Source organism: Nansenia antarctica (assembly GCF_963989245.1).
Source record: "Nansenia antarctica genome assembly, chromosome: 13".
Taxonomy (NCBI): domain Eukaryota; kingdom Metazoa; phylum Chordata; class Actinopteri; order Argentiniformes; family Microstomatidae; genus Nansenia; species Nansenia antarctica.
The window spans coordinates 4,161,765-4,186,065 of record NC_137683.1 but is presented as its reverse complement, the minus strand read 5'-3'; the positions used below and the strand labels follow the sequence as shown (position 1 = coordinate 4,186,065).

Below are 24,301 nucleotides of genomic sequence, written 5' to 3'. Positions count from 1 at the left end.
ATGGACAGCACTTCCTGAGGCAAGAACATATGGCCCTTAAGACAAAGGTTCGTAAAACCCCCACAGCCAGGAGAACTTATGCAAGTCAAAAGGCAAATAATACATGCCCATACTATACAATTCATGTATGTGTGTGTGTTCAAGTAAAATATACTACAAGAGAGACCGAGAGAAAGAGAGAGAGAGAGACAGAGAGAGAGAGAGACCGAGAGAGAGAGACTGAGAGAGAGAGAGAGAGAGACAGAGAGAGAGATAGAGAGAGAGAGACTGAGAGAGAGAGAGAGAGAGAGAGAGAGAGAGATTGATTGAGACAGTGTGGGGGTGGGGGGGCTGGGGCAACAATGGTGTAAAGGGGAATCTTTGATGCTCCCTGACAGCTGTATAGAGGAGGGGGCAGGGTTTATCAACAGAGACCATAATCCTTTCCAAGCAGGGTTGCGTGACAGTTCATACCCACTTGTCATTGCTCCTACACCATTTGCTCTAATTGGTCACACCCACCCACCCCTCCGCCCCGCCTCCCCTTCCCTCCCCTACTGTTTTTGATGCTGGTCTTGATGAGCAGGGACCTTGGGGATGATGTCAGACCCCCACCCACACCCCAGCAGATGGTCGGTGTAGTCACGCAACCATAGCCTCTTCCTAGGAAACGTGTCAGTGTTCATTACCTGGTAAACACGGGAGATTAGAGGAGCTGGAGAGGATCGTCTCCCTCTTCAATCTGAATTCTTTTTTATTGCCAAGTATATTCACACATACAGGACATTGACTTGGTGTGGTCGGTGCATTAGGACATAAAGATAAAAACAACAATATAATAAACAACAGTATATTAGCAACAATTGTTTAAAAAGACAATGACAGAAAGGGGCAGAAGAACAATAAATATGTAGGCTGTAAATGAGAGTCATGTAAAACATATATAGATGACATTGTCAGTTGTATGTGCGTGTGTGCAAGTGTATGTGTGTGTGTGTGTGTGTGTGTGTGTGTGTGTGTGTGTGTGTGTGTGTGTGTGTGTGTGTGCGTGCGCAAGTGTGTGTGCAAGTGTGTGTGTGTGTGTGTGACAGGGGTGAGGGGGAGTGGAAGTCTCAGAGTCAGTGAGAGGCAGGGGGCTTGTTTGTGAGGCCCACTGCCATGGGGAAGAAACTGTTCAGGTAGCGCAAGGTTCTGGTCTGAGATAGAGCTTCAACTCTGCAAGGTTCTGGTCTGAGACAGAGCTTCAACTCTGCAAGGTTCTGGTCTGAGACAGAGCTTCAACTCTGCAAGGTTCTGGTCTGAGACAGAGCTTCAACTCTGCAAGGTTCTGGTCTGAGACAGAGCTTCAACTCTGCAAGGTTCTGGTCTGAGACAGAGCTTCAACTCTGCAAGGTTCTGGTCTGAGATAGAGCTTCAACTCTGCAAGGTTCTGGTCTGAGACAGAGCTTCAACTCTGCAAGGTTCTGGTCTGAGACAGAGCTTCAACTCTGCAAGGTTCTGGTCTGAGATAGAGCTTCAACTCTGCAAGGTTCTGGTCTGAGACAGAGCTTCAACTCTGCAAGGTTCTGGTCTGAGACAGAGCTTCAACTCTGCAAGGTTCTGGTCTGAGACAGAGCTTCAACTCTGCAAGGTTCTGGTCTGAGACAGAGCTTCAACTCTGCAAGGCAGCTGAATGAAACAGTACTGGGTGTAATGTATGGGTGTGCAAGGTTTGGTGGGAGTCACTATTATGGTGGATGTGGGGCAGTTAATAGGGCACTGTAGTGACTCATAAACTGGGCACGCAGGCCACAGCTGACTGACAATACACACACACCAATCATCAGCACTGCCTGGGGTCAGTCACACCAATGGTCCGCTATCATAGAACTGAGCACACACAAACACCCTTATATGGTCATGCAAGTCACAGCTGATCGTCTCTCTCTCTCACACACACACACACACACACACACACATGCCCGTTTCAAGGTTGGGATCGGAAGGATTTTGTACGCTCAGTCATTAAGAAACCAAAAATAGTGGAATTAGAAAGTAATGACTACAGGTAAAATACAGTATATGTTACTGTTTGTCATGGTCTAATGGCCTGATTCCACTGTGGGGCATTTGAGGACAGCGCCTTTATCTGGTGAATGCTGCCACCTTCTGGCTGATCCAAGAACAACATTGTCCCTCTACAGAAGCAGCCAGTCACTGTGCAGTGTACACCAATCCATGTTGGAGAAACTAGACAGTGCATCTGTTAATAACATGGATTTATTTTAATTTTATTTATATTAAATGTATTTCTTGAAATTATGTTTTGTGTGTTCAGACTTCATCTGTTTTTAATGATCATGAAATGAAAGGAATTTTAACAGAAATCCACATGATAATAAATTCAATGTCATTACATCACATCATTACATTCTGTGATCAAACAAGCACTAACACTAACCCTAAATCTAAACCTCAAAACCTTTTTTATTCTGAGTCTCAGGAGTATATGCTCTGCTGATGGTTTCACTGCTGATCAAGATCTCTTAAAGAGAATTAAAATTGACCTGTTTTGCGCTCTGCCTTTTTATGTCGGAGGGCAGTGAAACCAGTGGATAGTGGAACATTATTACTTATTAGTACACTTAGTATTTACTAACGACTGGGTAAAGTACATTTTAGAAATTGTCTATTCAAATATATATTTTATTATATTCAAAGTATCCACATAAATCCTCTCGTTTGAAGGTTTCTATAAAAATCAGACACAGATGGACTAAAATATTATATTTAATCATATTTAAACATTAAATTGCAACAGAATACTTCCTCAGACAGTAGTCACAAAAAGTCCCGTATGTACATGTACATCCAGTGTAGTTCTTCCAGTACAAAAAACAGTAGAAACAATGAAGTAGAAAAGTATTCAAGCGTTTGTTAGGACATCATTCACACTTCAGTCTCTGTTTCATGTGTGTTGGTTTGTAATGGGAAACAATCTGCACCAATATGAAACAGCTGATGACCAGGAGCAGCAGACCAGCCAGCCAGACCAGCAGGAAGGTGTTGTAGCCCTCAAACTCCAGGAAGTACGCAGGTGCCAACCAGACCCCCTGTTATAAATATAACATCATCAAAAGTACACAAAGAATATGCATTTGTTACACAGTTTAATAAGTAATGGTAAGTCATTCTATGGGGCCAATAAATCAGAAGTAATGGTGATGTAGCTGATGTTATATACTATATCTGATGTTATATACTATATCTGAGGCCATACCTGTCCAGCAAACCACATGGCGAGCAGCCCCACTCCTTGTTTTGTTGTTAGGGTCAGACGAGGGATGACCAGAGGTAGCAGGCAGAGATACCACAGGAAGTACTACAAAACAAAACAAACAGCCACGCAATCAACGTCATAACAACAATAACATGATCCTAACAACACTTTATATGATTCCTACTGTACCTGGGAGGTCAGAGGTCAGACTACTGTACCTGGGAGGTGCAGACTTTATTGAAGGAGACAAAGATGGCCGTGTGAAGGAAGCAGCAGAGGGCCAGGTCAGTGTGGAAGACCAGGGAGACCAGCAGCAGGAGCAGGACCTGGGGCAGGAAGGCAGCCAGGCCCAGGGCAGGGCTCCAGGGGCTGTCTGCAGTCAGGTACAACATGTAGAAGTAGGGGGAGAAGTTGTGACGGATGTCCCTCCTGGTCAGGTGGTACAGGTAGGTCTCGTGTAGAAAGTCCCAGCCATACCTACAGACACACCCAATACAGTAAGCAGGGCACAGATAGGTCATATGACAGGGTGTGATAGAAACAACAGCCAACAAGTCGGTGGAAGTACCACTAGCTGCCAATTACTTCAATATATTAGAAATGTAGGCCATCGATAAGACTCTGGGCTGCATTCGCCCACTGAGCTAAAGCCTTGGCATTAAAGCCTTGGCATTAGCTCAAGAAGCAAAATCCCAAATCTTAGGCTAGCTCATTCCTCACCAGGGAGTGGCTGTCGACGGCAACTCACATGTTATAGAACAGGAGAGTCAGTCCACAGACAACGCCTCCAGCCACACCGGCGAACAGGAACAGCTCGACGTTGAAGAACCGTCTCAGGAACCCAAGCCCTTTCCTCCACAAGGGAGCAGGACCACCGCCTCCCTTCGCCCGGGTCTGCAGGGCCAGAGCTATAGAAAGTGCGTATGTCACAGGGTAGATCTTCATATGGACAGCCAGGCCATATAGGAGCGCTGCCACCAGGATCCGACCCTGTTCTAGACAGAGCAGCGTGCCAAGCACCAGGGCAGCAAGGACCGACTCTGTGTTCCCCCGGCTGGACACTCCGGCAGGCAGCGGGTTGAGGAGCCAGAGGGAACAGACATGACAGGCTGCCTGGCAGGTCAACCCCCGCAGGCGGAGGATACGGTAGATGAGGTGGCCCGAGATCACATCACATGTCACAAACAGCAGCTTTCCGAACACAGGGCTCAGGTAGATGTTGGGGGTAAGAATCCATGCTAGCAGAGGGGTGTAGCGATAGGTGGATCTGTTGTATGGAGATTCGCCCTACAAAGGGATGATGGTAGATACACAGTGCATTGGAGGTATTGGAAAGAGGAAGCAGTTGTGTTCTTGTAGCTCTTATATTGTTTTATTAGGATCATTCTAGTTGTGTATTTTGATGTGCAGTAGGCCTATCCTATCCAAGCTCATCCTCCAACTGGGTTGGTTACAGTGTCTGGCCGCTCTTACGTCATTGAAATGTCAATGACATCATCACAATCACCAATAACAGGCAGCAGGACATCTGACATATACACACACATACATATACATACATATACATACATATATCATATATATACACACACACATATACATACATACTAACATCCTCTGATCATCAAGAGGGAGGGAGACATGAAAGTGACTTTACCTGCGTGACGAACCTTGCAGCATCTGTAAACACGTGATAGTCCATGTCTGTGTATCTGACCACCAGAGTTCTGTCCTGGTAGACCCCAAACCCGACCAGAACAAGTCTGACGACAAACGAGACAGTGAAAAGAACATGTTTCTGCATCAGCTGAGAGAGCATCCCTGACCCTAACCTCCCTAACCCTAACCCTGTCCTCACAACACCCAGCTAGTAGTTAGATCCATACAGGTTATTAAGGTCTACTTTGTTAACAACATGTCAGAGGTCTGACCACGTGACCAGTCCTAAACCAGGAAGTGTTTTCATCCGGTAACGCTGTAAACGTAATCCAAGCGACCAATCAGTAACCAGCAAAAACACACACACTTCCGGCTTTAGGATACCGTAGTTGGTAAACGGGACCCTGGGAACGGACCCTATCCTAAACACCAACCCTAATGTTAACCCTTACCCTCCCCTTAACCTTACTTTAAATGTATCCATAACCCTGATCTAACCCTAACCGTTTTCACATTTAAATCTCCATTTGAATGCGGTGTAAGCATCCCATTTAGCGTTTAAGCTAGGACAGGGGAGTTCCTTATCAAGCCGCTGGGTGGCAGCAGGGAGTTTCACTTCGCTACTATCAGGCTCATATTAAAACAGTTGGTGAGTGTCTGGCCATTCGTACGTCATTGAAATGTCAATTAGGTCTAACTGGAATATACGTGTTTGTAAGCCAGTGAACGATCCACTCAAATCACCATGTTGTAATTGCCCAATAAACTCATTCATCAGGTGTATTTTAAGAGCTCTCACTCTCAGTGGCGGCTGGTGCTAAAATGTTTGGGTGGGGCACAGGTTATGGGGGCATGCTCCACGGGGAATAATATCAACTTTAAAATCTGGATTTACAGTCAATTTTAGCATGAGAATAGCTCTACCCCCCTGTACAGACCTCGCCATCCCCTCTACCCCCCTGTACAGACCTCTTCATCCCCTCTACCCCCCTGTACAGACCTCTTCATCCCCTCTACCCACCTCTACAGACCTCTTCATCCCCTCTACCCACCTCTACAGACCTCTCCATCCCCTCTACCCACCTCTACAGACCTCTCCATCCCCTCTACCCCCCTGTACAGACCTCTTCATCCCCTCTACCCCCTGTACAGACCTCTCCATCCCCTCTACCCCCTGTACAGACCTCTCCATCCCCTCTACCCCCCTGTACAGACCTCTCCATCCCCTCTACCCCCTGTACAGACCTCTCCATCCCCTCTACCCCCTGTACAGACCTCTTCATCCCCTCTACCCTCCTCTACAGACCTCTTCATCCCCTCTACCCTCCTCTACAGACCTCTTCATCCCCTCTACCCCCCTGTACAGACCTCTTCATCCCATCTACCCCCCCTGTACAGCCCTCTCCATCCCCTCTACCCTCCTCTACAGACCTCTCCATCCCCTCTACCCTCCTCTACAGACCTCTCCATCCCCTCTACCCCCTGTACAGACCTCTTCATCCCCTCTACCCCCCTGTACAGACCTCTTCATCCCCTCTACCCCCCTGTACAGACCTCTTCATCCCCTCTACCCCTCTGTACAGACCTCTTCATCCCCTCTACCCCTCTGTACAGACCTCTTCATCCCCTGTACAGACCTCTTCATCCCCTCTACCCCCCTGTACAGACCTCTTCATCCCCTCTACCCCCCCTGTACAGACCTCTTCATCCCCTCTACCCTCCTGTACAGACCTCTTCATCCCCTCTACCCCCCTGTACAGACCTCTTCATCCCCTCTACCCCCCTGTACAGACCTCTCCATCCCCTCTACCCCCCCTGTACAGACCTCTTCATCACCTCTACCCCCCTGTACAGACCTCTTCATCCCCTCTACCCCCCTGTACAGACCTCTTCATCACCTCTACCCCCCTGTACAGACCTTTTCATCCCCCCTACCCCCCTGTACAGACCTCTTCATCCCCTCTACCCCCCTGTACAGACCTCTTCATCCCCTCTACCCCCCCTGTACAGACCTCTTCATCACCTCTACCCCCCCAGTTTTCTCTACAATTTCTACAATTTTCTCTCTACAGTTTCTACACGTCAACGTGTACCGAAACACTTGTTTCCAACGTGGTCCTACGTTTCTCCTACACCAAGACACATACAAAGAGCATAGAAACATACAAAGAGCATAGAAACGTACAAAGAGCATAGAAGATACAATCAGAATACAGTCTGCCATTCCTTCTCCCAGCATCGATTTGGTTTTCCTATCATGACTGAAGGACAGATGATTCACTTACTTACACAAGTTTGACTTCGGTAATAGGTCCAGTTGCAATATCAAGTTGGGAACAAAAGATGCCTCCTTCTAATCCATTTGTTCAATTTGTTTACAAAGTCCGGTAGTGGAAAGCAGAACAACGCATTTGTTACTTCACATCCCGCTAGCCATGTTTTCTTCTCATACCAACCCCTCGTAAATCCTCGGTTATACGATTTTCCAATTTCCCCTGCCTTTGTATAAACTTGCTTTATAATTAAATTTGGTCTGGGTGGTCCTAATTCCTTTACTGTTAATTTCTCCTGGTTGCTACGACGGCTGAACGGTGTTTCTTTTAAAGATTCAACCGAGTTGTTCAGAACATTACTAGCCATGGTGAAGCAGGTGAACGAACGTGACGCCGGCCGTATGACATGACGTAAGCACGTACGATTCTTTGTGCATGTCCCAAAACCCCATAGACAAATGACCGAATGGCCTGAAGTTACCAAAATAGATTTTACATGCAAGTCTACGAGAACAGCCTAGTGCACTTTCGAGTAGACTGAAAGTTGCCCTGAAAGGGGCGGGACTTGAAGCTGATTGGAACATACTCCACAGAACACTAGCTGATTGGACTTTGATATACTCCACAGAACACTAGCTGATTGGACTATGATATTCAGAAGCAACACTGTCTAGAAGTCATAGAAAAAAAATCTCTCTCTTCTCCCTTTGGTGGGGCATTGTCCAATTGCCCCTAATGAACCAGCCTCCCCTGCTCACTCTGCCTGTGATGTCTTGTCATAAGGGATGTGTACATATAATTGGGATGCGTACATATAATTGGGACCACATGATGGGACGCATGTGGGATGTGATGCAGCATCAGCTATAGGCCTACTACCAGCTTAATTATCACAATCTCACTGATTCATTCATTTATTATTCAATGTCTTAAACTTGTATGGAAACAGTCATAGCCTACAGGTCAGGCTAGGATATAAATAAGAAATACACACAGACACTTCAGGTCACATACATTATTTATTATTTCCCATGGGCTTGTATAGTTGCTTAGAAACCATCTGTGTAACATCAAAATACATCTGAAATTCTTGTTTGTATAACCCTATGAGTGATTTTTATTATCACACAGAAAGTAAATTATTGGTAAGTTTACAGATAAGTGCACTTCAGTCATAGTTAAAGCAGGTAATGAAAACTCGATATCATTATGAGGCAAAAACGTATAATATATGGTTAATGTGCGGAAATCCTTCAGTTCTTTGGTTAAACACACAGAAGTCTACCGTTCAGCATAGAAGTTGCTTATCATATTTTCTGAATACCCCCTTGGAGCTGCTCCCATCCCCTCTAGGGGCTTAGGGGGAGCAGTAGCGACCGTAGAAGAGGATGGTCTGGGAGGGGTTGTGGCGGATGAAGAACAGGAAGGGGTGGTCAGCGATAAAGGTGGGGGTGATGCGCGCGCAGCGCATCATCATAATGGCGGCGGTGGCGGCGGCGGCCTCGGTTCCTTCCTCGTTGACCTCGACAAAGGCCTTGTGGACCACCTGGGACAGCACCAGGTCGTTGTTGGGTGACATGCCGGAGAAGTCGCTCCTGACACTGTGGAAGGCGTCCACCATGCCCATGCTGGCCAGGATGCTCTTCAGGTGGTACATCTGCTCCATCCTGAACCTGGGCAGGCCCACCTGGACCTCCACACTGTCCATCATGTCGGGCCGCGTCCACTCCACCAAGTTCTCGTAGGTCAGCTCTTTCTCCAGCTGGATTGTACAGGTAGGGATTGATGGGACAAAAAGGTCATAGCTCATGTCAGAGAGTTGGGCTGCAGACCATGCAGCACATTGTTTTTGAACATATCTTGACGTTAGAATTATAAGGTTCTATCTCCATTTTTGGTCAAAATTGATTTTTTTACATAATCTGATCCATTAGGTGTTTATTAATGCCTTTGTGGTATTTTTTTGTTAGTAATTTATAAAATACAAAGGTTCCATCTCACAAAACATAATGGAATGTAAAAACTTTGACGCTCAATATCTCTGAACTACCCTAAACGGAGATAGAACCTTATAATTCTAAGCTCACAATATCTATGATTATCATAGTAGCCACAAGCAGAGTATTCTATAAGGAAATATTCTATATTCTCACCACGAACAAGAGTAAAGAATAAACATAATAATAATAATACATTAGACTTATATAGCGCTTTTCTAGACACTCAAAGACTCAAAGAACACGGCCCCTAAACAAAAACTGCCCCTAACTCCCCAACCAACTCCTAGTCCCACTTCCTGGTCCTACCTTTTCCAGCCCTGTGGAGTCACCCTCCATCTCATTAGGCAGCATGATGAGCATGCTCAGCTCTTTCCCAACGTAGGGAAGCTCCAGGATCTGGCAGTTGGCCTCAGGGATGAAGGTCAGGGGGAACTTGGCTTTCTGGTGCATCATCTTCACTGGCTTCCTCTCAGTCTGGAATAGAACACATATTTATTATAGATATGTAACACATATGTTTATTATAGATATGTAACACATATGTTTATTATAGGATATGTAACACATATTTATTATAGGATATGTAACACATATATTTATTATAGGATATGTAACACATATTTATTATAGGATATGTAACACATGTTTATTATAGGATATGTAACACATATGTTTATTATAGATATGTAACACATATATTTATTATAGGATATGTAACACATGTGTTTATTATAGGATATGTAACACATATGTTTATTATAGGATATGTAACACATATATTTATTATAGGATATGTAACACATATGTTTATTATAGGATATGTAACACATGTTTATTATAGGATATGTAACACATATATTTATTATAGGATATGTAACACATACGTTTATTATAGGATATGTAACACATATATTTATTATAGGATATGTAACACATGTTTATTATAGGATATGTAACACATATATTTATTATAGATATGTAACACATATGTTTATTATAGGATATGTAACACATATATTTATTATAGGATATGTAACACATATATTTATTATAGGATATGTAACACATATGTTTATTATAGGATATGTAACACATATATTTATTATAGGATATGTAACATATATATTTATTATAGATATGTAACACATATTTACATAAGGATTTTCTGCGATTTCAGCGATTTTCGGATGGCTGAAAACAACAGAAAACGCCCGGTTATCAGATGGCTCTTAACATTTTCCTATAACAGAATCCTGGGGTGTGAGGTGTGTTAAGAGTCAATCAATTGTCAATTGTCAATCAACTCTCCCGACAACCTGCTCAGAAAATGGGCGTGGCCGGCAATCGTAAATGTGAAATGTGTTCAATAATTACGACCAGAAATCATAGGGTTGTCAGATTGTTTGGTGGAATTAGCGGTTTTAGACTGTGGTTAGGGTGGAACATGTCATTTCCATCAGGCAACCCTGCTCGCGAGTCCAACTATAACGTAGCCAATCAAGAAGCGAGCTGACTTCTTCTTTTCGTTATTCGGCACTTTAATTGCCCTGTCGCACATGGTTGTCTCGTACAGGTCAGTCAGGGTACTACGTTAGATAATAATAATAATAACTTTATTTGTATAGCGCTTTTCCTGCAAACGTTGCGGCTCAAAGTGCTTTAATCATTACATAATCTTAATTTAATTATTTTGTAATTTAAAGGCAATATTAAAAGGATGGGTTCACGCGAGATTTCTGGCTTGGGGAACGAGACTCTAGAGAGTCCGGAATCTGTCGTTCCCCAAGCCCATTTTCCGAGCAGGTTGTCGGGAGAGTCAATTGACAATTGACAATTGATTGACTCTTAACACACCTCACACCACAGGATTTTGTTATAGGAAAATGTTAAGATCCATCTGATAATCGGGCGTTTTCTGTCGTTTTCAGACATCCGAAAATCGGTGTGTACCCCGCATTACCTGTTTCATCTGCAGCGTGTACTGATTACAGTTGCACAAGAAGACCGGAGGCAAGCAGAGGCTCTTTATGAGAGATAAGTCATTGCAACTTCCTGTCCATTGTGCAATCATTGCCAAGAAATACCGTTTTTCATATTGTTTTTGGACATGGAACATCTGTCAAGCTCCTTGCAGCACAGTACTGTACCTTGTTGAGTTTGAACTGAGCATCCCTTGTGCTTGTCTCCTTGAACTTTGATTCCCAGTTCCCCTTGAAGTAGATGGCATTCACTAACACAAGCCTGGTCAAGGAGTCCACAACTCCCTCTGCCAATAGGTTCTGGATTTTCTCTGCAATAAAACATGACTATAGGAAATGAAAACAGCATATCACATCAAGCTCAAATATTATTTATGAACACAATTTACACAATCAATTATTATTTTTCTACACACGAAACATAATTGTGCCCCTTATTTCGCAACTTAATATAATTAAGCAACATCAACGATTTCAGTGAATGAAGTAAGGAGTACATTAGAAGAAGAGTCAATGTTTATGATTCACATGAAACTGTTACTGTGTTACTGTTACTCTGACTATTATGATTCACATGATTACTGTTACTCTGACTATTATGATTCACATGATTACTGTTACTCTGACTATTATGATTACTGTTACTCTGACTATTATGGACAGGGGGAAAACATACTGTACACAGTTTTTTTCTCAGTCACCTCACCTTGTGTCTGTTTCTCCACCCAGCTGTTGATGTTTACCCTGGCAGTCTCTGCGTTGGATATGAAGTCCACAGACTCCAGCTCTGCCTTGTAGTGCTTCTTAGTGTCACCAAGGAAAGCCTACAGTACCACATTCACCAGAGATAAAGTTCACACAGGTTCGCACACCGTACTCAATGTCATGCTGTAGCTTTATTAACACTAGAACAGTCAATCTTTGCACTCGACCCCAAACAATCACATCAGGATAATCTAATATAAAGCTATTTTTTAAGCAGTTTTTCTGTGTAGGAAACAGGCTAATTTACAAGCGGCCAACTAATAATAATAATAATAATTAATTCAATTTATATAGCGCTTTTCCAAGGCTCAAAGACGCTGACAATATAGGACACACATGGGGAGACACAAAAAACAACAAGCAACAACAACAAGTAACTAGTGGTCGTTGTGTGTAAATAGCAGCTTAGCATTGTAAAAAGGGGTGGCTCTTTTAGTAGGTAAAAACGGCTAGGCTGTTCTAGTGTTAAAGGCCAAAGTGTCTCAATAAATTAATACCCATAAATAATGACAACAATGGATGTAATGATAGCATGATGAGCATGAGGATGTTTTTTTTGGATGGCAGGCAAACTAATACAAATAATCAACACTTCCCTTTCATCAGGATTCTTCCCTGAAGTTATTAAGCCTTTACTAATAAAGAACGGCCTAGACCCATTTGTACTAAACAACTACAGACCCATATCAATCATCAATACCAATTATTTGACTGTAAATTATCTCTTCGATGACTTTCAATTAGGCTTTCGCCCCCTACATAGCACTGAAACGCCCCTTATTAAGGTCCTTAATGACATTCGTGTAAACACCGACTCTGGAAAAATCTCAGTTTTGGTACTACTAGATCTTAGCGCTGCCTTTGACACTGTAGACCACGACATTCTAATAGATAGACTAAAAACCTGGGTAGGACTTTCGGGCACTGCCCTAAACTGGTTTAGATCCTACCTACAGGACAGAAGCTACTATGTCTCCATTGGCAACTTTGTATCTGACCAAGTTAAAATGACATGTGGGATTCCCCCTTCTAGTCAATCTCTACATGCTTCCATTGGGACACATTATAAAAAAGAACAAAATTGCCTACCACATCTATGCGGATGACACTCAAATCTACATAGCCCTCTCACCGAACGACTATAGTCCCATTGACAATCTCTGTAATTGCATTGAGCAAATAAACGCCTGGACGACACAAAACAGAGATAATTGTATTTGGTGCACCTGACAAAAGATTGAAACTCCGATCTAAACTTCAGCTGGACTTCAGCTGGTGGACTTCAGCTCTGCCTTCAACACCATCCTTCCAGGCAGGCTAGTGACCAAACTACTAGACCTGGGACTATCACACTCTATATGTGCATGGATCAAGGACTTCCTGTCCGACCGCCCCCAGAGGGTGCGGGTGGGCTCCCACACCTCCACAGCCCTCAGACTCAGCACTGGGTCCCCCCAGGGCTGCGTGCTAAGCCCCATCCTCTACAACCTCTACACCTACGACTTCACCCCCGTCCACCCCAGCAACTCCATCGTAAAGTTTGCAGACGACACCACCGTGGTGGGCTGCATCTCGGGGGGGGGACGAGGCGGCGTACAGGGATGAGGTAGAGCAGCTGAGCAAGCTGTGCAAGGTTAACAACCTGCTGCTGAACCAGTCAAAGACCCAGGAAATCATCGTGGACTTCAGGAGGAAAAAATCTGAGGTCCAGCCCCTGCTCATCGACGGAGGGAGCGTGGAGAGAGTCTCAACCCTCCGATTCCTGGGGGTGCACATACAGGATGACCTGTCCTGGAAGAACAACACAGCAGCCATCATCAAGAAGGCACAACAGAGGCTCTTCTTCCTGAGAGTCCTCAGGAAGGACCACACCAGACAGGAGATACTGGTGGCCTTCTAACGCTGCGCAGTGGAGAGCATCCTCACCTACTGCATCTGCAACTGGTTCTCCAGCTGCACAGCCGCAGAGAGGAATGCGCTACAGAGAGTCGTGAGAACGGCCCAGAAGATCACCGGCGCCCCCCTCCCCTCTCTGGAAGAGCTGTACAACACACGCTGCCTCAGGAAGGCCTTCAAGATCTCCAGAGACCCATCCCACCCTGGGTAAGAACACTTTGCTCGGCTGCCCTCGAACAGGCGGTACAGGACCATGTCCGCAAGGACAAACAGACTGAAGCTCAGCTTCTACCCCAGGGCCATCCAGGCCCTGAACACAGCAAAGACCTAGGTTCTGGGCCCTGGACAGTCTGGACGGATTGATGGCAGCTGCTGGATTGAAAAATCAGGTGTAGTGCTGAGGCACAAACGTGTACATTTCAAGCCTGCAAACTGCGACACTTTAAATGAATGTGCAATAACACTATGTGCAATATGACAACCCTAGGGTACATAAGGTTGCAGAGAAATAGGAAATGTTAGAATAGGTATAGCATAGCATAGAGTACAGCACAGTGTTTTATCGGTACAGTATAGTATAGTGGATAGTGTACATAGCCTTTATTTATGTAAACCAGCTCCTTTCCCTTCTTGTTTTTTTTCTCTTTCCTAGCACCAGGGGAGCCCCCCCTCCCAAATTTCGTTGTTTGGTACCTGTCCTATATCAATGACAATAAAGACCATTCATTCATAAACTTCAACAGCTACATAAACTCGATAACTAAATCAGCTTACTATCACCTGAAAAACATAACAAGAATGAGAGGCTTCATGTCCAAGCAAGACCTTGAAAAACTCATCCATGCATTTGTTTCGAGTAGACTTGATTATTGTAATGGTCTACTAACAGACCTATGTAAAGGAGCTGTTCGTAAATTGCAGCTCATCCAAAATGCCACTGCTAGGGTCCTAACAAAAGCGAAGAAGTTTGAGAGAGTCTTTGAGAGAATCAGAGAGTCTGTCAGAGCGTCTGTCAGAGCGTCTGTCAGAGCGTCAAGATAGCGGGTAATTCCAGTACCTGCAATCTCACACGCCACATCGGGAAGAGCAGGGCATGAATACAGTTGCAGTAACTACACTTTTATCTAGGCCACTATATTTTTATTCATTGTCTTATTATATTGTTAAATGTTTATCTATTTTCTCTATATATGTATCTATATGTATCTATTCTTGCCATTTTTCTTAAATTTTTCTTCGTATTTCTATCCTTCTTTTAATGCTGTATGTAAAGCACTTTGAATTGCCCCTGTTGTATGACATGTGCTGTACTAATACTGGCCTTGCCTTGCCTTGTTTTGCTGCCCTCTCTTTATCATTATGTTTCATTGAGTAATAAAATGCACAATGACCTTTCATCCTTTGCCACAAAACATCCAATCTGTGGCTCCCATTCACTCCTCCTCCCACTATGTACACACAAGTTTTACCTCAAAAAAAGGTTTTACCTCAACAAAGTGGTAGGACTGCTCTCCGTACAGGCGATTGGCAAGACTGAGTGAATATGGGGCTCCCTCTTTGTTCAGTTCATTCATGAGTTTACTGAAGCCAACATGGACATCATCCTGGGCCTTGTGGAAGTGAAGGGACTGTGGAGAGACACAGATAATAATATTATTATCAATAACTTCTGATAATATTCACAGAAATATAACATTGTTTTGGAGACCTCCTTTAGCATCCATGACATGTGAAACCTATGGTTTATTATACCTCATTATCATCATAGATAGACCATATATAGTGGCTTCAGAAAGTATACATCCCTGTAGCACCCTATAATGTAATAATTTCCTGATAATGTAATAACGCCTGATAATGTAATAACATGTCCACTTAACTCCATCAAAAATGTAATAAAACCCAATAATGTAATAATTTACCAATAATGTAATAAAATAACCTGGCTGATATTGTAATAACATTTTTACTGATAATGTAATACCTTATTACATTATTGGGAATTTATTACACTTTCAGGTGGGTCATTTAAAAAAAAAAACTGATAATGTAATACTTGACAGATAATGTAATACTATGTTCATTTTCAATCCAGAGTTCTACATTAAATTTTTTAAGAATCTAAGACTGTTGTATACACTGGATTTAAGAATCTAAGACTGTTGTATACACTGGATTTAAGAATCTAAGAATCTTATTTACACTGGATTTGAAATAACAGAATGACTACTGGTTAAATGACAGACTTGCATATGTGCAGATTACTCAGGGACATGAACAAAACCTTTGGTAACTCTTCATTTGAGAGATGTACAGTGGGTGCGGAAAGTATTCAGACCCCTTCAGTTTTTTCACATTTTGTTGTATTATAGCCTCAATTTAAAATGGATTAAATTAAAATAATTTGCCATCAATCCACACACAATACCAATTATTGGGTTTTATTACATTTTCGATGGAGTTAAGTGGACATTTTATTACATTATCAGGCGTTATTACATTATCAGGACATTATTACATTATAGGGTGCTACAATCCCCTTCAATTTTTCCACATTTTGTTGTGTTATAGACTCAATTTAATTGGAGGAGGATTACATGTACTTCACACACAATACCTCATAATGCCAAAGCGAAAACACATTTTTAGAAATGTCTGCAAATGTATGAAAATATTGAAATACAGAAATACCTAATTTACATATTCAGACCCTTTGCTGTGGCTCTCAATTGAGTCTGTTAAAGCACAGAGATCATGTTGTCGTTGATCAAATACATTTAATCAATTTTGGTTTAATCCAATTTAGTCTATAACAAGACAAATATTGTGGAAAAGGTGAAGGGGTCCCTCTGAATACTTTCCAAAGTCACTGTAACAATGGGATGTTTCAGCCAGGAAAGTGTGTCTACTCTGCATTATAGAAAATGTGTCAAACACTAGGCTATAACTTGTTGTTTTAACATTTTGTGGTTGGAGATTATTAAATTCATATTCCTCTCAATGCTGATACGGAATTATTGGTATTCTCAACCACACTTTCCTGTTATTTTTTATTTTTTTCTACACTTCCTCTTTTCATACAGCTGCTTATCAAGAGTAATGGAAAACACAAAAAGACTGTGAAGAAACCATATATAGAAATAAAGATTGTTTCTGAAATGTCATTCTCCAAAGCCCCAATAAGTAAGTAAGTAAGCATAAGCATTGTGCAACAGAACACACAAGCAAGAATGGCCCTCTGCCTCATGCTACAGAACTCTCCTGTATGAACACCTTACGACAAGACGTAACTAAGCCATTACCTTCACCATCCCCAACGTTATCTTTGCAGCAAACACCCTTTAACCCCTTGGGTTAGTCATTCCTTACTATGTATTTATATATCCACCTTCAAGTACATCCAAAATGCCTGGAACATTCCTGGGTTAGCCTGTTTAGGTTCTGTTTTAGTAAAGCCAAGGACCTAGTGACACAATTGTTAGAGGAAGACAAAGCGATACTAATTCATTTTGGTTGTTAAGAAAATGATGCAGGTCGAGAAGTGTGTGTGTGTGTGTGTGTGTGTGTGTGTGTGTGTGTGTGTGTGTGTGTGTGTGTGTGTGTGTGTGTAATTTAGGCTACATTGCCCAACTAGCCTACATAAGACTCTCCCTTTTTATGACTGCAGCTCTGGTCACCACAGATAGTGATGAATGCTCTGCCTATGTGAAAAAAATCTTTCTGTGAGATAAGAGACATAAAGGTTACCAGGCATACAGTTTGTAGTTGTCAGTAGTACATGACTACAAATATGACTACAAGCTGCCACACAGAAGGATGTCATTTGGACTGATAAGGGCTAGGAGAGTTGATTACTTAACAACATGTAGGCCTAGGTGTTCCACCTCTGACTGGTAGCCATAGTAGCAGCATAGTAGCAGCATAGAACATGTTCCTTTCCAGTGAGTCATGATGGCCACACCCTAACACACCCATGGACATACTGTCACCACACCCACTCTCAGAAACCCACACGGAAACATCTCTAGTGAGAAGACAGAGAGTCTTTGTAGTTATATAAGCTATTTAGTTTGATTAACTTCTGCTGAGATATATAAACATGATTTGGGATACAACATTAACAAAAAAAACAAATGATTCATCACATCAACGTTGTCCGTTCTTTAATACTTATTTAGGCTATTCCTTCCAAAACCATGTTGCTACTTGCTAGCATTCTACTCATTCTAAACGACATGGTTGGTTGGTGGGATAAAGACTAGAGCATACAGAAGATAAAGACTAGAGCATACAGAAGATAAAGACTAGAGCATACAGAAGTGGGTTAGGGTTAGGGTTACCTGGGACATCTGTGAGGCAGTGTGGCCCCTGGCCCCCAGACACACCATGGCCAGCGCAGAGGAGATGCTGAGAGGATAGGGTTAGGGTTAGGGTTAGGGTTACCTGGGACATCTGTGAGGCAGTGTGGCCCCTGGCCCCCAGACACACCATGGCCAGCGCAGAGGAGATGCTGAGAGGAGAGTAGAAGACGTTGCCTGTCCTGTTGCTCTCGCTGATCTTCTTGAACAGGTCCAGAGAGAAGTGTGTGTTCGCCTCTGTCAGCGACGCCATGGTGACTGGTGATGAGACTGTATACATACACATATACATGTACTGGTGACTGGTGATGAGAGTCAGGAAATGCGCTGAGGAAAATTCAACAAGTGTCCAATATTGAAACTACATTCTGAAAACAACGTGTTCTACCTGGCTGTAGCTCTAAACGTAACAAACATAAACCTACCACTTTATATCCAATATCTACTCACCAATGAATGGGTATCTTCCTCTGTCAGGTAAGGTAGATAGACAGATAGACAGGTAAGGTTAGTTGTTAATACTTCAGCGAGTAGAACGCAACTGACGTCAGCAAACCATCTCGACATGCCAGACACGCCCAACCTGTCAAAACAAGCTTCCGCATTCCCATCATGCACTACGGCAAGCCAGAAGGAACATCGGTGGAGCGGCAGAATGGAGTTAAATCTGTGCTATTGCCAGTATACGTTTCTTTTCTGTAATTTAGATTAGTTTATATAATCGTAGATCATGAAATTAATGAAAAATAAAACACACACAATACACAGTACACAGTCTGTATATAAATGGGACAACCAACAATTGTGTGGTGTTTTGTATTTATTGCTGTTAATTCAAGGAAAACAGATCAACAATTTGCATGAAATCCAAATTCGTTTCAAGAAATATATTTGACCTTTTCAGTACATAACATTTAGATATCAAAGAATACAGTAAACATACAACTGAAGGCACCAGCGTACCCCCTCATATACAGTACAGCATTTTAACCATCAAAGTGAACAGGTACAACTGGCAGGTTCATATGTACAACTGTCCTCCAAGCGCACATGGTTCCTCTCCATCCACCCCATTCAATAAAGTGGTCCACACATATTTTCATTCCCTATGTTGTTCGCACTGTCTTGAATTACATTCCAAGTTCGACTATTTTACATTTGAAGTAAAAGCAAGACAGACCGGCTCGTAGCAGTAGAAGCAGAGTATTTAGAGACGTTACCAGTTGGGGAGAGCTTTTACTAATTGTTTGGAGAAAAAAAACCTACTTTATTAAAAGTGTCACTATTCATGAAAACTGAAAACCTGTCATCTCAACAAACGTGTGTAATATGTATGTACGCAATTTACAAGTACCCCATTCTTAGACAGATATATATATATATATATATATATATATATATATATATTAAAAAGCTCAGAATCACTGACAATTCTCTCAAGGGATATGATGTCTGAGAAGGCTACCAATCCTGATACCAAAGAAACTAAGACACCTTTTAGCATTCATACGACCGATTCTCATATTCCTTTTCAACATAAAATAATTTGTAGTGTGTATGTGCATAGATTTCAGTACATTTACCAATGCACAAACATATATCATACAGTCAGATATAATTGCCGCATTTAAGAGATAAGGGGATGAAACAAATTATATGTCCAGGAAATCTTTATCTGCCTTGGCCACTTTACAATCCAATAGAAATGGCAAAAAACAAGAACCACTGTTTGCCATTGAGGAGAATAGTATTGTATCTATCCTATATTCTCCTAACCAGTGATGTTTGTCATGGCTCCCTCTAGTGGCCTGACTGCAGTGCAGCACAACATTTCCATAAGAATACTGGATGGAGGGACAGCAGAGTGTTACAGTATAGTATGAAGTATAGCATATTAGAGCGTCACTGCTGCAGTAACATCTGGCTCTCTTGTTTTAGGACTGTTTCAGTTTGTTTTAGGACTGTTTCAGTGCACTTGAGAGACTTCAGAGTTCCTGGTGGTAGCTATAGTGCATTTTGCCCAAAAATAAAATAAAAAAATAAACACAGCAGCATTTAACTTGGACATGACAGACATGATGATTAAGAACGGCTTACTATGAGTTTCACATTATATATCACGTGGCAAATGCTTAAGAAAAAACATTTTTGATACTGCCAGATTCTTTAACATTAAGAAATTAAAATGTTGTACATTCAAAACACTGCAGCAAAATGGAGGAAAAAACAACAACAATCCCAGCGTTTTATGTTACATTTAATTTGTTTTGTTTGCCATCTTTCTTAGCTGTTGTACAGTTAATCATAAACATCCTAGCCAAATAACAAGAATAAGGAGGCATAAACATACCATTGTAAAAGTAGGCTATAAGAAACACACTATGAGATCACTGTGGACCCCCGGAGAGTCTGAGAACAGAATAATCTGAAGCTCCCGTACTCCTGAAGAGACATGGTGTGTTCATATGGATTACATGTTTTTATTTCTAATAATGGAAGAAATAAGTTAGTAAACATTAGCTGCTGTCTTGTGCCAGTCTTCAGTGCAAAATACCAAAAGCCACTGGGGGGGGGGGGGGAAATGGTCTCTATGGAAACGAGACAGCTCTGCTCTCATCTGGGACAAGGAGGACATTTCAGGCACACGTACCCAGGCTAGCCGGCGGAGCCTCACGCTCACTTTTAAAAAGGTCCAAATCTAAACTGAGGATGACAGGAGAGCTGAACCCCTCTGCCCCTTCTGATCCTGACATCAAGGACCCCAATTGAAATAAGCCAGTGGCTTTCTTGGGTTTTTATCCTGTTAGTTGACCTTGTATGTAATATGTACTTTCATGTACCTACTTCTGCAAATCTTCTAATAAAGTTTTCAATCAATCAATCAATCAAAAGACATGTCACGGTCTTGGCGGACCACTTGGGGACAACAAAGTAAAAAACATGGTGGAAGGAGAAGACGTCTTCAGTCTGCGTTGTCTAGTGCTTCAGCAGAATGGGAGGCAGCGTACTTCAGCCGAAAGCCACCTGGAAAACACACCCGGGAAGAACGTCAATGAAATAATTGAAAAAAATAGAATAAATTATGAATAATAATAATAATAATAATAATAATAGTCATTTAAAAAAGAATAGGTAAGTAAAAACAGGGAAAAATAAGGATCCACTGAGACAACTAACAAAATCCCAACCTGCACCTAGCGTGATCCTCTGTGTGACATGTCTGTCTTTTTTTTTTTTTTACTTCTGCTGTATGTTTTTGTTAGCTTCTGTTAGCTTGTTAGCTTCTGCTTTTTGAGTTGTTTTAGCTTCTGCTGTATTTTGCCCTGCCAAGAGAGAGGAGAGAGAGAGCGCGAGGGAGGGGGCACGTCCACAGGCATGGTCTCCTGAGATGAGAGAGAGCAAGAACCCTTAACAGCAGCCCCCTGCCTTTAAATATGTCCTGAAAAAATGGAATTGGACGTAATGCGAAATAGTCTGGTCTGGGTAGTGGGGGGGGGGTTAGGGGGGGCAAGCCTGGCCAAGGGGGGGGGGGGGGGGGGGTTAACCCTTGTGTGTAAACCTAAGCACTGAAAAAGTGTGAGAGAGAGAGAGAGAGAGAGAGAGAGAGAGAGAGAGAGAGAGAGAGAGAGAGAGCATGATCGATCAGTCCTGAGAAGGCTGACCTCTTTACTCGGGGAAGTGCTGCAAGGGGGGGGGCGGAGGGGGCCGTCCGAAGAGGGCGGTGGCGGGCGCCCCTCCTCCTCCTCGCTCCCTCCCACCCCTGGCGCTATTACCTTGCTGCGTGGAGTCAATGGAGGGCTGTTTGCAGTCCTGGGCGTAGTGCCCACTGACCCCACAGTTGTAGCAGGAGACGTTGCCGTTCTTCTTGTTGACGCCCGCTCCCCCCAGGGTGCCCCCCCCCGCCCCCGCCCCGCTGGGCACCATGCCTATGGAGGGGGGGTAGATGTGGGGGAAGAAGCGCTGGTTAAAGAGCGACGCCATTTGCTGGAGGCCGTAGTGCCCGGCCGCCTGCGTGCCGACCCCGAGCACGTGGTCCGAGTGTGTGTGGGGGGCGTGCGTGTGGAGCAGGGTCCCGCCGGCGTAAGGGGCCGGGGGGGCGGAGGCGAAGAAGGCCCCGTTGCTCTGCGGGGGTTGGCTGAGGTAGCTGTTCAGCTGGAAGATGGGCTGCACGCCAAACACCTGCCTCTGAGGCATCTGGTGGGAGTAGAAGAAAGGGCCATGGCCTCCTCCTCCTCCTCCGGTGTTGCCGCCACCGCCACAGTTACCACGGCAACCGCAGCTCCCGCATCCCATCGGTTGCTGGGGAGTCGTCAGTTGCTGTTGTTGTTGTTGCTGTTGTTGTTGTTGTTGTTGTTGTTGCTGTTGTTGTTGTTGTTGATGTTGTTGCTGTTGTTGTTGTTGTTGCTGCTGCTGCTGCTGCTGTTGCTGGGTTACAGGGTTGTTGCTGGCGTTTCCACAGGAGGTGATGCTGTCGCTCTGCGCCGTGCTGTGGGCGAGGGCGGGGCTGGGGCTGCTGGGGGCTGTTGGCCCGGGGGTGTGGGTGGGTACCGCCAGAGCCACCGCTGCCTGCACTTGTCCGGCAGAGGGGGGGGGCACACCTACTCCAGCTACTGCTGCCCCCAGAGCTGGCATGATGGCGGTGGTGGTGGGGATGGGGGGGGCTAGGGTGTAGGAGCCGGGCAGGGCCGAGGGGAGAACCAGCCCTCCTGAGTGCTTGGCTTGGTGAGACGGCTGCTCCACCAGGGCTCCGCCACCGGGCAGTCCAGAGCTCAGGGGTGTGGGGGGGCCTGAGGGAGGCTCCGAAGAGTTGTGTAGGTAGGCCGACTGGAGGAGGGGGGAGGAGGCGAACGTCTGGCCGGGGGGGGCGCTGATGACGCTGATGGCTCCTACCGGAGCCTGGTGGGGGGGGGCTGGGAGGAGCCCCGCCCCCCCGCCCGTCTCTGAGCCGGCGGTCTGGGTGGGAGGAGCCGTCTTGAAGCGCTGGACCAGGGGCTGCAGGGCGGCGGGGGGGGGATGGACGCCGCCCAGAGCAGCTGGCGCACCGAAGGCTGGGAGGAGCACAGCGAGGGGGGGGGGCGCCTGGCGGTTCTCTGGATCCACCGGAGACGGGGTGGCGGTCACAGACCCAGGCTCCCGAAACACAGAGGGAGGGGGGCCCTGCGTCATGGAGCCCTTGCTCTCTGCGAGCGCTGCCGCCTGGGGAGGAGGAGGAGGAGGGGGCGCCGGTGGGAGCGGGACCTCAGGGGGAGGTGGGGGCAGCTCCCCGTTAGGGACCATGTAGGGGAGGGAGTGCATGAAGGAGAGGGGGGGCGGGAACTCTGGGGGGCCGCTCTCGGGACAGGGGGGCGGGCCCCCTGTGAGCTTGACGGGGGACAGGGGGTGCATGGCGGTGCGAGGAGCCCCCACTCCTCCTCCTTCAGCACGGCGGGGGAAGAAGCCGTCGGCTCGGCCCTTGCTGGAATCATCCGAGTGGCTGTCTGTGTCTGGGGAACGCACAGAGGGGGAGAACATTCAGACCAATATAAAATAAAACAAACTGTATATACTGTATAATCTCTTTAGAACAGGGTTCCCACACCTTCTGAAGCACCTTTCAAGGACTTTCAAGACTCAATTCCCTCTAATTCAAGGACCCAACTCGTAGGCATAGTTCGAGACAGAACTAGTTGACAAGCTAAGTATTTTTTTTTAATATATATATATATATATATATACAGTATAATTTAATTTATTTTTTGAGAGAGAGAGAGAGAGAGAGAGAGAGAGAGAGAGAGAGAGAGAGAGAGAGAGAGAGAGAGAGAGAGAGAGAGAGAGAGAGAGAGAGAGAGGGGGGGGGAATTCAAGCACTTTCAATGACCCATGTCTATTTTCAAAAACTTTTAAGACCTTGATTTCTTTTTCTCAAATTCACAAACTTTCAAGGATTTCAAGGACCCGTGGGAACCCTGTTAGAAGGATCTAAAAGTGTAGAGCGGGTGGTGGAGTATAAAAAATGTTTAGACTTTTTTTTATCAATGTTGTCTGCATTATCATTAGCTATGTGTATTTTGTATTAGGTCACAGTATGCACAGATACAGCACGTTCCATTGACAACCAAGGGCTCCTCGCCCAGCTATGGACAGTATTCACCAA

At 44.4% G+C, this 24,301-nt stretch overlaps 3 protein-coding genes across 4 annotated transcripts in view; all 3 read right to left on the bottom strand.

Moving 5' to 3' along the window:
• Positions 1-2,584: 2,584 nt before the first annotated feature.
• Positions 2,585-5,074, bottom strand: pigm (phosphatidylinositol glycan anchor biosynthesis, class M). Its single transcript, XM_080543880.1, has 5 exons — positions 4,896-5,074; positions 3,987-4,525; positions 3,457-3,715; positions 3,239-3,340; positions 2,585-3,071 (listed from the first exon to the last, which is right to left on the bottom strand). The coding sequence occupies exons 1-5, from the start codon at positions 5,055-5,057 to the stop codon at positions 2,904-2,906; spliced, it is 1,230 nt and encodes a 409-aa protein (XP_080400006.1). The 5' UTR covers positions 5,058-5,074; the 3' UTR covers positions 2,585-2,903.
• A 3,252-nt stretch (positions 5,075-8,326) lies between these two features.
• On the bottom strand, positions 8,327-18,717 carry LOC308169702 (leukocyte elastase inhibitor-like). 2 transcript variants are annotated; one of them, XM_080544427.1, is made up of 7 exons: positions 18,619-18,717; positions 18,254-18,438; positions 15,298-15,438; positions 11,856-11,973; positions 11,318-11,460; positions 9,477-9,644; positions 8,327-8,932 (listed from the first exon to the last, which is right to left on the bottom strand). In XM_080544427.1, the coding sequence occupies exons 2-7, from the start codon at positions 18,419-18,421 to the stop codon at positions 8,528-8,530; spliced, it is 1,143 nt and encodes a 380-aa protein (XP_080400553.1). In that variant the 5' UTR covers positions 18,422-18,438; positions 18,619-18,717; the 3' UTR covers positions 8,327-8,527. The 2 variants fall into 2 exon arrangements, with proteins under 2 accessions (XP_080400553.1, XP_080400554.1); XM_080544428.1 differs by lacking the exons at positions 18,254-18,438; positions 18,619-18,717 and adding an exon at positions 18,151-18,216.
• A 2,370-nt stretch (positions 18,718-21,087) lies between these two features.
• Positions 21,088-24,301, bottom strand: part of zcchc2 (zinc finger, CCHC domain containing 2) — a gene marked incomplete at its 5' end in the record, with an annotated part of 120,942 nt that continues 117,728 nt past the window's right edge. The window contains 2 exons of the mRNA XM_080544538.1: positions 21,088-21,192; positions 21,942-23,651. Coding sequence (XP_080400664.1) covers positions 21,131-21,192; positions 21,942-23,651 — 1,772 coding nt within the window. The 3' untranslated portion in view covers positions 21,088-21,130. The remainder of the gene's footprint in view (positions 21,193-21,941; positions 23,652-24,301) is intronic.